The sequence below is a fragment of the Meriones unguiculatus genome, chromosome 19, assembly GCF_030254825.1.
Source record: "Meriones unguiculatus strain TT.TT164.6M chromosome 19, Bangor_MerUng_6.1, whole genome shotgun sequence".
Taxonomy (NCBI): domain Eukaryota; kingdom Metazoa; phylum Chordata; class Mammalia; order Rodentia; family Muridae; genus Meriones; species Meriones unguiculatus.
Genome location: NC_083366.1, coordinates 53407816 through 53422754, shown reverse-complemented (window position 1 = coordinate 53422754; position 14939 = coordinate 53407816). Strand labels below are relative to the sequence as shown.

The 14939-nt window shown below is 41.3% G+C and overlaps 1 protein-coding gene across 10 annotated transcripts in view; it reads left to right on the top strand.

Moving 5' to 3' along the window:
* The window catches only part of Cage1 (cancer antigen 1), a 29980-nt gene extending 15041 nt beyond the window's left edge, over window positions 1–14939 (top strand). For 7 of the 10 annotated variants that reach the window (XM_060372326.1, XM_060372328.1, XM_060372327.1 and 4 more), the window contains 8 exons: window positions 2561–2707; window positions 4481–4591; window positions 5858–5938; window positions 6578–6685; window positions 8423–8527; window positions 9371–9441; window positions 12836–12904; window positions 14813–14939. In XM_060372326.1, the coding sequence (XP_060228309.1) occupies window positions 2561–2707; window positions 4481–4591; window positions 5858–5938; window positions 6578–6685; window positions 8423–8527; window positions 9371–9441; window positions 12836–12904; window positions 14813–14897 (777 nt within the window). In that variant the 3' untranslated portion in view covers window positions 14898–14939. The other 3 variants (XM_060372321.1, XM_060372323.1, XM_060372322.1) reach the window with 3 other exon arrangements.

The window sequence follows — 14939 nt, the reverse complement described above, 5'->3', positions numbered from 1 at the left end:
TTCATAATCATTAGAAGTGTTATTTGAAAGTAAATCTAGTTTTGGGATTTTTCTTTTTCTTTTTTTTTTTTTGGAAAATACTGTTGTTTTCTTAGTTTAAAAAAATCAAAATCAAAACACTAAAAAAGCTGTCTAAAGATTACCTAGATTAGTGATCCTCAAACTCGGACAAGTGCAACCTGACCTGAAGGAGCTGATGACACGCAGACTGGCTGAGCATGCAGTTGCAGTGATATCCCAGGGGGAATAAAATGGTGCTATTCCAGGGGCCACCTTTTCAAAGCAGCTGACTTTAGCAGAAGCCTTAGTCCTCCCAACCACTGTACCTTTCAGATGGTTTGACTATAGAGGTTAAAAACGATGTAGATTTTTTCCCCCTTAGTTTTCTTGTTAAGAAGTCAAATTCTCGATTGGCAGTGGTAGCACACACCTTTAATCCCAGCACTTGGGAGGCAGAGGCAGATGGAACTCTGTGAGTTCCAGGCTAGCCTGGTCTATAGAGCGAGTTCCAGGACAGCCTGGGATACACAAAGAAACCCCATCTGGAGGATTAGGAGGGAGGGGAAGAAGAAGTAAAGTTCTTGGGCTAATCTTGACCAAAGGATTTCTTTAACATCTCCAAATTTTTGCTATTCTAGGTCTGTTCTCTCAAAATATGGTCAGAGAGCATATTATAGTAATATTAAGATTGGTGACTGGTGTGGTGTAGCTATTTCTTCTTCTGCCTTCCATCTCTGTGTCTTCTTTGGTGCTTGTAATAGAGTAATTCTGAAGCAGAGCATCAGCGCCACTGTGATGAGGACCCCAGGAAGTATTTACTGTTCTCAGTGGAAAACAAGTGGTTATGATGACAATTATTGGTTATGATGACCCTGGGCTTTAGATCTGTATCTGCTACTCCTTCCTTTTCCCTCCCTTCTTCCCAACATAACTTCCTCCCTCTCTCCCGTCCTTTTGTTTGTTTTTTTGTTGTTGGTTTGTTTTGTTTTGGGGGAGACAGGGTTTTATGATGTAACCTAGTCTGGCTTCGGGCTTGTGGTAATCTTCCTGTTTTAGATGAATCCATGCTTAGATTACAGGTGTAAGCCGCCATGCCTTGCCTGGTGGCACCTTTTATAGTAAGACTCAAGCCACTTAAGGAATAAGGTTGTTTGGGAACTGACAAGAGGGCTTCCTGGGTAAAAGCACTTGCTTTGGAGATTGAGAAGCTGAGGTAAGTCCCTGGAATCCACATGGTGGAAGCACAGATCTGACTTCCAGAAGTCGTTCTGTGACCTCCACATGGTACTGCACACACGAAATGAAATGAAATGTAATAAATAATAAGAATATTTTTATTTATTCAACAGATGAAAAGTATTTTTAAAAGGAATAATCACTTTGAAAAGTGGCTCAGACTCTGGAACTCATGTAGTAATACTATATATGTCTGTAACTGAGCTAACAGCGTGGAAGAAAAGGCATTACTGTTGCTGGGTGTAATGCACACGCTTATGACCTCAGACATTTGGGGTCTGAAGCAAAATGATCCTAAATTTGAAGCCAGCCTTGGTAACACTGTCTTACGATTGTAAAGAATGGGCAGGGGCAGATAATTGGAGAATTTGCTCTGTATGTGGGAATACCGACTTTGATATCCTCTCTCAAAAGACATTATTGCTTTCCCCATTGTTACTTCACAAGTATATGGTATTTTAGAAGCTCTGTGACATGTGGTAAAATAATTGACTCCTGGCTGATGGGATGTGTACTAGTCACTGTTTTGTTGCTGTGAAAGAGACACCATGACCATGACGAAGGCAGCTCTTATAAAAGAAAACATTTAATTGGGGACTTAGAGTTCCAGAGGTTAGCTTTGTTAGCGTCATGGCAGGGAGCATGGCTGTACAAAGGCAGGCACTGAAGCACCATCATGATCTGTAGGCAGAGGGAGAGACTCTGGGCCTGACAGGAGCTTTGGAAACTTCACAGCCTACCACTCTCAGTGACACACTTCCTCCAGCAAAGTCACGCCTATCACAAGGCCACGCCTCCTAATCCTTCTAATCCTCTCAAAGAGTTCCACTCCCTCCACTGGATGTGTGGATCAAAGATGAAAATCCTTTCCCACTATAGAGTTAAAATTAGTCGAAAATGAGCCAAGGCGCTTACTTAAGAACTTGAGTCTGATCCCCAGTACCACCCCTCACCCCTCCACCCAAAATGGCAAAAATTAGAAAACTTCTCCTTTGGTAGTGTTTTTATTTTTAAAAATACAGTTTTAATAAAAGGTCTGTTTATGTTTAGACATAATGGATTGTTAGACAACTGACTTAGTAAACAAATACTCTAAAATACACTGTTACAATTTCTAATGTGAAAAATACAGACTCTTTTTTTTTTTTATTAAAGTATGCCCTGTTTTTCTTGAGAAAATTTAAGAATATAAAGGGATCCCAAGGAAAAACACTTCAGAACCATTGCTCAGAGCTTTTAAGCATAGTGTTTTACCAGCATTTTATTGAAAAGCTAACATGCTCCTTTGGCTTCATTGTGATAAATCTGAATTGTGTACATGTAGGATACAAAGGGGACACATTCTAATTTGTTCCTGAATTGCTCATCTTGTAAAGAAAACCTGCAACTTCAGCCTATGAAGAGAACTTCTCCACTGGCCTCTAGAATTCACAGTCTTTTGGCCCTGACAATAGGACTTCTCACATGTCAGGTAAAAAAAAAAAAAAAAAAAAAAAAAAAAATCATTTCCTTCAGTTGGAGTGAACTGAGAGAGGCTGTGAAAGGTCACAGAATTAAGTTACAGAAGAAAAGACAGAACCAGACCTCCACCCATGCAGCCCTCCTCTGCTCCCCAGGCTCTGTACTGTTTCTCTTCATGGTACTAACAGGTGCATATAGTCAGATGGAAAGATAAAGTGATGAAGAATAAAAATACCAACTAGCCATCTTCTTCTTTCCAGAGTCTTATATTCTGGGTCAGTCCTCCCTCAGTGATTGGTTCACATTAATGAGTTGTTTGCTTGATTAAAAAAATAGTTTGGGACAGAACTGTACATATGAGTAGAATGAAAAATGAAGTAACAGTTTTGGAGAGGTAGCTCAGGGTTGAGCTACCGTCCCACAGGACAAACGTTCAATTTCCAGCATCCACAGGGAGGCTCAGAACCGCCTATAATCTCAGTTTCCAGGGGAGCTAACTGGCCTCTGTAGACATCAGACATACATGCAGGCAAAACGCCCATCTATCCATTAAATAAATAAATAAATAAATAAGATTTATTTTTATGTATATAGTGTTCTGTCTGCACACCAGAAGAGGGCACCAGATCTCACTGTAGATGGTTGGGAGCCACCATGTGGTTGCTGAGAATTGAACTTTGGACCTCTGGAAGAGCAGCCAGTGCTCTTAACCACTGAGTCATCTCTCCAGCCCTAAATAAATAATTTTAAAACAAAGTGTCAATGAGTTCAAATCCTGGCCTTACATGTCTTGGCTGTATGACTTGTCCAAGTAACGTGGTCTCAGCCAGTTTCCTTAAATAGGGAAGCATAAGTGCTTCTGTCCTGGGCAGCAACTGCATTCAACAAAAATGATGTGAAAGGGTGTGTACTTGCTAGATTTTCAAATTAGCCATTTTTTTTTCTGTTGTACACTTCTTCAACTGTAAGCACACTTATCTGAACTCAAATTTGAGGGCATAGCTTGCCGTGCTTTGGGTTTTTTTTTTTTCCTTTGTTTTGTTTGTTTGTTTGTTTGAAGACAGGGTTTCTCTGTGTAGCCCCAACTGTCCTGGAACCACACTGTAGATGAGGCTGGCTTTAGAACTCAAGAGATCCAACTGCCTCAGCCTCTGCCTGCCAGTATCTGGGATTAAAGGCATGTGCCACCACTGCCGGGCATAGCCTTGTTTTTAACATAAGACAAAAACCTTCGTCTCATCCAGTTAACGGTTGTTGAACATTAGTATTCGTTGAGTGTCAGATAGCATGCTAAGTCTTTGGTGTGCAGATCATAGATCACAAAGCTATGGCCCACAAACACAAAACTGTTTTTAAAGGTTCCGATCAAATGTGGTACAGACCTTTCTTGGTTACCAGCTTTTTCATCCCATCCTTCTAACAGTTGCTCATGTACAGTAATTTCGTAGATGTCTGATTGTTCTTCTGACAGAGGTACCAATTTATTCAAGGTTTGGACATGTAGACAGGCCAGGCTAAGGGCTGATATATGTATGAATGTAAGCTGCATTTTTCTTAGGTGAGCATTAGCAGTACACTCCCCACTCCTAACAGCCATGCATGAGCACGTGTGAATTTCCAAGCAGGCTTTCATATTAACGCTTAGTGAGATGTTGAAGAACAGTTGAAGGATGGGAGTCGATATGATTTATCTCATTTGGCCCCTTATGTCTGAAAGGAGGTTTCCCTTCATTTTAGCTTCAACGAAAATCAATCTACTTTCTCAAACCACCCTTATCCTTAGGATCTCAACATTCCTGATGCTGAACACTGCCAAGAGAGTAAGAGAGCTAATGATGTAATGCTGCAAAAATTGAAGGACTTTCAGAATAAAAAGAAAGATTTAGATAAAGAGGTACTGTGTTTTTTCTTCTAAAACCCGATTCAGTCTAGAAGAAAGTAGCATGTAACACCACAGAACAGCTGCTCCCAGCGTTGTGGATTTGTTTAAGACGCGCTTGGGGACCAGACCAGCCTCTTAGAATTAAATACAATAGTCAACATTTGACTTATTTACAACTTGAATCTGCACTGGGAAATTTTATTCACCTGGGTGATGAGATGGCTCAGTAGCTAGGGACACATACCACCATGCCCAGTGACCTGAATTCGACCCCTGGGACCCCACATGGAGGAGGAAAGAACAGACTTTCAGAAGTTTTCCCTTCACTGCCACATACAGAGCCACAAAGCATATACACACACATGAAAGCACATAAGTATAATAAACATTTTTTAATTTCTACATTTTTTTTTCATTTTTAAATGGCATTAGTGGTTTCTAAAGAAGAGATTTTTTTTTCACACTTCTTATAGTGGCTTCAAACCTTGTCACTTGGACACATTTAAAATCAAACCCTTATTTCTTCATTGGGAAAAAGGGTTGGAACAGGGGCACTTAGAGTATCTTCACTGCAAAAATATTAAATTTAATTGTATTTATTAATGTGTGTTGGGGGGTCACACATGGGCCACAGCGCATGTGTGAAGAGCAGAAGACAATTTTCAGGAGTTGGTTCTCCTTCTACTACGAACTCCAGGGATCTAATGGGATTCAGCATCCGACTGCACGCCTAACTAAGATGTCTTACACCATAAGACACCCGGGGGAAGCAGCCAGGGAAAGGCACAGGGGGGCTGCATCAGAAGGGAAGAGGTTCCCATGTGCCCCGGAGGGGGCACAGAGTCTGTGCATCATTTCCCCAGCACTGAACAGTGGTCACAGGCTCGAGGGCCATCTTCCCGGGAAGGTCGATAACGACTTGTCCATAGAGAATGTTTATTGGGGGAATCACAAACCACGTTCCATCCCACCAGAAAGCAGGCAAGCATTCAGTGTAAACTGTGCTATGAGTAGCGGGGTTCGGCCCCTTGAGTCATTCACAGCAGGTGCCATGGAAACCTCAGTGCGGGGTGCTGGGTGACTTGCCAGCTGCTCTTGCTCAGCACAGCAGTCTTAGGCCCACCGTAGGAAGCCCCCTCATACTGGGAAGTGCTTGAAGTAATTACATCACTTCCGCCTTCAAGATTAGACTTTGCATGGTTGCGTGACTTTATCAAAAATGTTCTAGTAGGCAATTTTATTTCTTTCCCTCTAAAATATGAAATGCTTTCTTCCTAGTTATTGAAACATAAACACAGAATTGCAACTCTTAAAGAGTTGATTGCTAATGAAAAAGCACTTCAAGATCACACGGCTGAGGTGAGTTTAACATGTTGTGCTTCGGCTTCAACCCGTAAGTACACTGTGGATATTTATGTTCTCTCGACAAATTCACTGAAGTCCTTCTAGCTCTACGTTCTGTAAACCTTTCCCCCCCACCCCCCGCCCCGGTTTTTCAAGACGATGTCTCTCTGTGTAGCCCTGGCTGTCCTGGAACTTACTCAGTAGACCAAGCTGGTCTTGAACTCAAAGAGATTTGCCTGCTGCGGCTTCCCAAGTGCTGGGATTAAGGGCATACACTACTACCTCCCCCAAAGTTCTGTACTTCTTTGAATCTAGCCTCATATCGCTTAATCCTCTCTTTGAGTCTTAAAAAATAAAAATAAAAAAATGTGTAAGAGTGTGTTTTGCCTGCAAGTATGTGCAGCACATACATTTATGCAGTGTTTGAGGAGTCCAGACTGGGGCATCAGATCCCACGGAACTGGAATTACAGATTTTGCGTGGCCCCCATGTGGGGCTGGGAACTGAACCTGGGTCTTCTGTAAGATCAGCAAATGCTCTTAACTGCTGAGCCATCTCTCCAGACCTCTTTCTCTGCTTCTCAAGTTAAAATAATACTGTGAAATGATAGCAGTGGGTAAGTACTGAAATGTGTACAAACATGTTTAATCTCAGGTCACAGATTTTGATGCAGAAGAAGCCAGGAATGCCAGAGAAGTTCCTGTGTTATTGGCAGTCAAACTGGATAAATACCACAACCTAAATGAGGAGCTTGATTTCTTGGTAAGATAGACCAATGACTTACGGTCCTTTTTATACCCAGTATCATCCATTAAATTTTAAGACGTTATCAACCTCCGAAGTATTGCTCATTAAAATACTCACACTGGCGCTGTGGCGGCATTGCCAATAAAGTATGGAAGTGTTTTTATGTTTTAAAATTCTATATATCAGGCTGGAGAAATGGGCTCAGTGGCTTAAGCTGCAATTCCAGAGGACCAGACCAACCCCTAACACACAACTATAAAGTGTGAGAAGACTGAAAATCACTTTTGCACTGCTAGTTAGTAGGTACCTTTCTGTAGTTTTTCTTCTATAATTGCTTTGAAAATTAACTTTCAAAGAAAATTGTTAATAAGCTTTCCTAATGACTCTAAGTACCATTCTCAGAAAAAAGTAAGTTTTTATTTAAAACTTTTATTACATTTGATTGATTGTATGTGTGTGCGCGCGCATGAATGTGTGTGTGTGTGTGTGTGTGTGTGTATGTAACCATATTGTCATGCAAAGTGTTGTGGAGATAGAGACAAATAGCAGGAGTTGCTTCTCCCTTTCCACATGGGTCTGTGGAATAGACCTCAGATCATCAGCTATGGTTACAGGTGCCTTTACCTACTAAGCCATCTTGCCAACCTGTACAATTTTTAATTTTCAATAGTACTTTTGCAAAAGATGGACGATATGCTGGACCCTGACCTACATTAAGCTAACCTCAGACATGAGCATCATTGCAGGGGAGGGTATGTCTCAGACCTGCCCCTGCATCATCACACACACCCCTTTAACTCAGACTCAAACATGCCTCTGCGTGGGTTACCTGCGTGATGGAGAGTAATGAATTTGCACGTGATTATTGCTTGTAGGTACTAGCAGGTGCTTGGTTATGTACAAAGCTATTTCATACTAGAAAATAACACAATTGATTAGTTGATTATAATTCCTGCTCATATGTTCTATATGCAATCTGTCCCCAGATCTGGCATCTACATCACATCTCGCTTTAGCAGAACTCACTTTCAGAGAACACTAGAATTAAAATATAGCTTGTTGTTTTCATTTTTTACCCCTGTTTCGTGGTGGTTTCTGTAAGACCTGGGGTCTCACAGCTCAGGAGTTCAATCGCGCCCTTCCCAGAAACTCCCCCAGACCAAGACTCGTTGCAAAAGCAAGAGGTTTATTAACCATTGTACAATGGGGTCACCCCTGCTGGTCAGCAAAGAGTGGCACCGGGAGACAAAGGCCTTTAGGTTTTTAAAAGAAAAATTGCGGGAAATTTGAAGTTGCAGTTTTGGCAATTTAGGATTGGATGAAGAAGTTATAAAGTAAGATAATTGGTTAGTCTTAGGAGCTCAAGCTTGGCCAGTCCTGCCAAGTGTGGATGCAGCTGCAATTGAAGGTGGGGTGGTTAGCTCATCCTTGAAGATTAGGGGCTACAGACTTTTGGCTGGAGGTCAAAAGCTACTCAGAAGAAGTCTAGGTTCATTGCTAAGAAACGCTATCTCAAGGACAAGGGTCTGGTCATTCTTTTGCTGAGTGAAGGTCATTGCTTGCTTGCCTTTTTTTTATATCTGTCCTCACAGATAGGGTCACATTCCTTCACTCTCTGGAAAGGTACTAAGAGGCTTTAGCTTAACCTGGACCTAAAACTCAAAACTATAGGCTTTAGAAGACATATAGGTTACAAAGTTAGTCTAACCCTTTCAGTTTCCAGGTTACATTTCCACTGATGTTTCTCTATAGATCACAAAGCTGGGAGGCCTTCTGGAGAGCAAAGAAGACCACTACAGCAAACTCATTGAGGAGAATGACAAGTACCGGAGACATGTAGGCAGCCTAATAAATAAGGTACAAGTTTTCTAATAGAAAAAAAAAAAGGAATGAATGAAATGACTTCAAAAAATGATGTTAGGATAAGGATCTGGCTCTGTGCCCTGGGTTTGGTCTTCAGCCTAAAAAATCAAACCAAACAGCAACAATAAAACTAAACAAAAATGTGGTGTCAAAACTAATAGAACGCCAGCACTAAAGTGATCTGAGCTTTGCTAAGCCTCTTTAGACTGGTCCCTTTAACTGGCAATGCATATAAATGGCCCTTTAGCTGGAGAGCTGGAAAGTATCCAAAACATTGCTCCTGGCACCTTAAAGTCTTAATTTCCCTACTTTACCTTCAAGTTAATTAAGTATCTTGCCAACTTAGTGTTGTACTTTTTTTTGTTTGTTTTCCTTTTTGTCTTTTGAGACAGTGTCACCACATGTAAGCCCAGCCTGGCCTTGGAATGTCAATTTTTACTGTCTGAGCTTCCCAAGTGCTGAAACTGCAGACATGAGCCAAGTTTGTAGTTTACTCAAAGAAACAAACAAAGACTGCAATAACTTTAACCAAACAGGCTATAATCCTTACCCTGGGTTGTTGTGTGGGAGACAGATGGATTTTAGTGCACTCACTGGAGCTATCCAGTTTCTGGGACTCACATTTCCAGCCTGAAGAGTGACTCTAACTAACAGAGTCTAACTCTGTTGTTACTCATATTCCTGACATCCAAATGGAAAAAGGATGTTTTGTCTGTTGTAGAATTTTCATTTATGGTAGTCAAATAATTAAACTTCAACTTGTAAAGATTCTTAAAAAGAAAAAAAAATAGATGCAAATACTTGTATTTATAAAAAAAATATATTTATTTTCCCAAGGTAACGTCATATGAAGAAATTATAAAATGTGCTGACCAAAGACTTGAGATATCCCATTCTCAGATTGCACAGTAAGTTAATAAAACTAATTTTTATGAGTATTTACTGATGTTTTGTTTTATTCTCTGGCTTGTAAGATCTTTTTCTCTGACTCTTAGAAATAGGTAAACAAGGGTATGTGTCCTTTAGGACAGCCTGAAAGTATGTCCCAGGACCTGGTTCGGATGAGCTGCTTTATTACTTCTTTCTTCTGGGGACTCACTGAGTGAGAGCGCAGCCTGGCGTCTGGCGGACTGCTGACTTGCCTTCCACTGTCTTCAAGAGCTTACAGCTTTTCTGAGAATTTTGGTGTACAAACCAATTTCTCTAAAAGGCACCGCCAGTTTATATTTAATCCAAAAGAAAGAATCTCAGGCAATTTGGGGCTTCTGGTCTTGGGTTTTCTTTTTTCCTTCCTTCCTTCCTTCCTTCCTTCCTTCCTTCTTTCCTTCCTTCCTTCCTTCCTTCCTCTCTCTTCTTTCCTCCCTTTTTCTTTCTCTTTCTCGTTCTTTCTCTTATTCCTTTCCTCCCTCCTTTCCTCCTTCCCTTCCTTCCTTCCTTCCTTCCTTCCTTCCTTCTCTCTTCCTTCCTTCCTTCTTCCTTTCTTCTTGACAGAGTTTCTCTGTGGAGCCTTGGCTGTCCTTGAACTCCATTTCCTATTTTAAAAAATCTTCACTAGCCTTGGGCTTCTTGTAACCTCGCTGCTGGTTACAAGAGGTGCTGTTCCTGCCTATCCTGCTCAATCCGGTCACCTGAAGAGCTCTTACAAGAAGACCATGGCCCCAGCCCTAGAGGGTGGTGGTAGAGCTGTGTTGATGACTGAGCCGCTGGCCACGAAGGAGACTCAAGGGTTCAAGGGCTTTATGCTTTCCATTTGAAGTTCTCCGTGAGGAATCATTTGGCTCTCACTTCGTCCTCATGAACATCAGCTTCACTCTCTTCAGGATAAAGCGTCCACCCTGCCTGTGCCCTGCACCCACAACCCTACACCCGCAGCTCTGCAGCTGATCAGCAGAGCAGACCTGGGTTTGTCGGCACCGCCCCCAGTGCCCCTCCCGCCTGGTGGACAACAGCTACCACACGGAAGACTCCTTCCGGGTTGGGCGGGTGGCACCCATATCCCAGCCCTTCACACCTTTCCCAAGAAGGGACAAGCCCTACAATGGAGGCCTAGAGGGTCCGTTTTTTGTGAATGTGTAAAAGCTGGAGACAGGAATCCAGCAGATAAAGATCAAGAGATGGGCACTGAGAACAGCTTTGCTTTATTCCCATTCGAAATACAACTTGAAGGCTTCGCTTAACAAAATACCAGAAGTAGCTGGAAGTTTGGGGTATAAGGGTTTTTATCAGGTAGGATTTAGGGAGAAGGAAGACAAGAAACCCCTTAAATTATTGCTATGACACAGTGTAAACAGAGATCACCCCGTGTTCGTGTCACTTTCCAAAAGTGACTATTAACGTTAGAAGAAGAATTTCAGGTATAGAAATGTCCTAACAGCCTAAATGATGGTTCTAAGTCGTGGTTCTAGGGGTACAAAATAAGGACGGTACCGAATGTTCTACATTATGACCTAAACCAGGTAAACGCATCTGCTTTACATCCTTCATATTTTTTTTGGGGTTTTGTTTTCTCCAGTTTGTTTATTTGTTGTATGTTCAATGTATGTGCATAGGCTTGTGTGTGTGTTTGTGTGTGAGTGTGTAGGTCAGAGGACAACTTTTGGGAGCCATCTCCTTCCTGGGTTCTGTCTGGGGATAGAAACCAGATTGAGGGCAAGAATTTTTGTTCACTGAGCCCATCTCACTGACCTCTTACACCTCTGGTGTTTGCTGAGTTCTACCATGGCTGTTGACTTTCCTTTGCTTGGAAAATTGAATTCCATCCTGTCACTTTCAGTCTGTGACTGTTTTGTTTTTTGTTTGTTTGGTTTTTTGCCTCTGAGATGCATTTCCTAGAGACAAAGGAACTTTGGATCGTCCTTTTTAATCCAATCAGCCAGCCGGTGTCTTTGGGTTGGTTAGTCGGGCAGCTTAAAGCACTTCCACTCAGGGTTGGTTATTAGAGCTCTGTGCTGACTCCTGTAATTTGGCTGCTTGTTTCTCTGGTTAATTGGATTAGCAGATGTTCTTTTCTATCTCTCCTATTCATATTAGGGGGTTGTGAGTTTATTATGCTCCTTGGTTCAGACTCTTGGTTCTTCCTCTGTATTTAGGGTTCCTTTAGGTATCCTTTGCCATACTGACTTGGTAGCCCTCTGGATTGTGTTAGTTTGTGTTTGTCTTAAAATATCCATATTTCTCTACCATTCTAAAGACAATTTGCTGGCTATAACAATCTTATTTGGAAGTTACTTGCTTTTAGGACTTGAAATATACCATCCCATGTTTTCCCTGGATTTTGGGGGTTCCTTTGAGAGGTTTGATGCACTGTATTTGCCTTTGTAGGTAGGTTGGCCTTTTTTTTCCCCTTGTAGCTTTTAGTTCTGTTTGTTTTGAACATGTTGACTCTGGCTCCTGAAGAGTCTATTTGAGATTCTAAATGTCTCTCTTGCTTTGATTCCCTCCCTCTTCTTAATGCATAAAAACAGAAAGCAGGCTAACAGAATGCTGGGACCATGCAGTGAGACTACCAGGCGTTTACCCCCAGACGAGGGTCTCTGTTAACACACCTCTAGGCTATATTACAGTGCACCCACTGTGCAAACAGACAAGAATAGCCAAATGCATTCTATATATTTGCTATTATCTATTACTATCTTTAGCCCTGGAACTTATAAAGGGAAAAATTGACCATGTGTTCTGAATTTCCAGGAAAAATCCCAGATTCCTATATGGCGAGATAAACAGATGACTCATGATTAGCTTTGGATTAATGTTAGTTTTGAGAAAGATCTGATCATGAAATATATAACAGAGCAATTTATTATAGATAAAAACCTTAGCTCATAATTTTTATAGTATCTACTCACAGTTTTTGTGGCGGTTTGAGTAAGAATGCCTCTCATAGGCTCCTATGTTTGAATGCCTGGGCCACTGTCACTGGAACTGTTTGGGAAGGAGTAGGAGGTGTGATGTTGTTGGAGACAGTGTGTCACTGGGGGGAGTGGGCTTGGAGGTTCCAAAAGCCCATGCCAAGCCCAGTCTCTCTCTTTCTTTTTCTCTCTGCTTGCTCTTTGTGGATTAGGATGTAAAGCTCTCAGCTACTGATCCAGTGCCATGCCTGCCTGCTTCCTGCCATGATGATAATGGACTAATCCTCCAAAACTATAAGCAAGCCCTCAATTATATACTTTTTGTAAAAATTGCCTTGGTCATAATATCTCTTCACAGCCCTAGAACAGTAACTAAGACAGTCTCCAAAGAATCTACAAAATATTTATCTAGAAAAGTCCATTTTGTGTAAAATGCAATTGTTTCTTCCTTTAGTTTGGAAGAGAGAAATAGACATTTGGAAGATTTAATTAGAACGCCCAGAGAGAAAACCAGAAGGCCAAGGTAAGTTTTCCTTTTGTTTAAAAAAAAAAGTGTTTAAAATACATTTAGTAAATAATATATTTTAAAACTTTTCTCTCCTTATGTCTTTATTTAAGATAAGTATGAAGTATTTTGTACTTTCCTAGTATAAAACAGTAACTTGACCAACGTTTTCTTGTAGGCCTTGCACACTGGCACACACCTAAAACCCCCAGCTATCCCAAAGTTTAGCAAGATCCTGTGTCAAAAAGATTTTTTTTATATCCAGTTTTTGAGCTGGTCTCACATCTGGGTTCTGTTTTTGTTTTTTTAAACAACGTTTTGCTATGCAGCACAGATTGCAATACAAAATCCTTTCACCAACGGCTCCTGAGTTCTGAGATTACAGGCATGTTCCACCTACCTTGTTACCACAGGTTTTGTGGAGTTTGAATTAGAAGGCCAGGCTGCCTGCTGTCACAGAAGCTATATGCCGATACTACACAGGTTATGAGCTGAGGTTCTTGTCTTCAATAAAGACGCTACCTTCTACATGTTTATAAACCGACTCCCTCCACTAACACAAAATCTTAAATTCTTTAATTTTAGAAGAGTCTCAGTCAGACACGTAGCTCAGTGCTATAGGGTAAGTACATAATCTCGTGGGTTGACTGTCTTACAGCTGGGTTCTAGCTTCAGCAGTACATACAATACTAAAATTGGAAAGTTAGAAAAGTCATAGTTATTTTATATGATCACTTTGCAAACACTAGCTTTAAATCTGCTCAGGAGTTTTTTTATTTGTTTTGTTTTTCAAGACAGGGTTTCTCTGTGTAGCCTTTTCTGTATGGACTCACTTTATAGACCAGGCTGGCCTCAAACTCACAGAGACCACCTGCCTCTGCCTCTGCCTCTGCCTCTGCCTCTGCCTCTGCCTCTGCCTCTGCCTCTGCCTCTCTGAGTGCTGAGATCACAGGTGTGTGCTCAGGAGTTTTGACTTTTACTTTTAACACAGTGTGGGTTTTCTCTGAGTCCTAGAAACAAACTATGGGCTTTATTTCTAGAATCACTTTAAAATATTTTTATATAACTTTATACATTTACCAGTTGAGACATTTGTTTACTTGTCACATTTATTTTTACACATTTATTTTATTTATATGGATTTATTGACTTTGAAACAAGGGAAAGAGGTCACAAGGGCTCCTGGATGGTAACTCCATTTGTGTGAAAACTCCAGCTCCCTGCAGGCTTCAGCCATGACTACCTCTGAAGTCTTGACTCACCTGCTGACTTCAGTGTCCCCATCAGAAGTTCGGCTTGAGACTTCCCCTATTTCCCCTAATTTTCTTCTCAAAATCACGGTGCTGAATCTGCCCAGTTGTTTCTGGCAATGGAAACACTGGAACTTTGGGATTAAGAGACAGTCCCAGGTGTCTTTAAAATGTTATTGTGTGTGTCTGTGCCTGTGTGTGGGTATGTACACATGAGTGCAGGTGACCACAGAGGCCAGAGGCTTTGCAGCCCTCTGATCTGCAGTTACAGTTTTGTGGTGAGCCACCGGATGTGGGTGCTGGGACCCAGAGTCTGGTCCTCTGCAAGAGCAGCATAAACTCTCAGCCACTGAGCCATCTCTACCCCTGGGTGTCGAATTTTTTGCTTCAGCACTTGCTGAGATTTTGTAGGTTTCATTTTGAAGCCGAGTCCTGACTTAAGTAAGTTAGGAGCCTATTCAATATAAGGAGATTGTGTTGGGCGAACTCCACACTGAGCACAGACCACACACTATGTGTTGAAAAGCTTCATCTTTTTAGGGTCTTATAGTTTGATATAAATGACAAGTTCTTGAAAGTGAGAGGCAAATATGCCAATAATGGTGTATTTCTCACAATAATCACTATTTTAGTCTTCTCTCCCCATTTTAACATCGTCTTTCTTTCTTTCTTACAGACCAAGATTAGAAAGTCACCCGAAGTCCATGACATTGGTAGGTCATCTTGATGGCCACTATAAAGAATGTTCTGTGTCCATGTGAACTGACAGTAATACATGATTAAATATTCATTCCTGAAGTTAA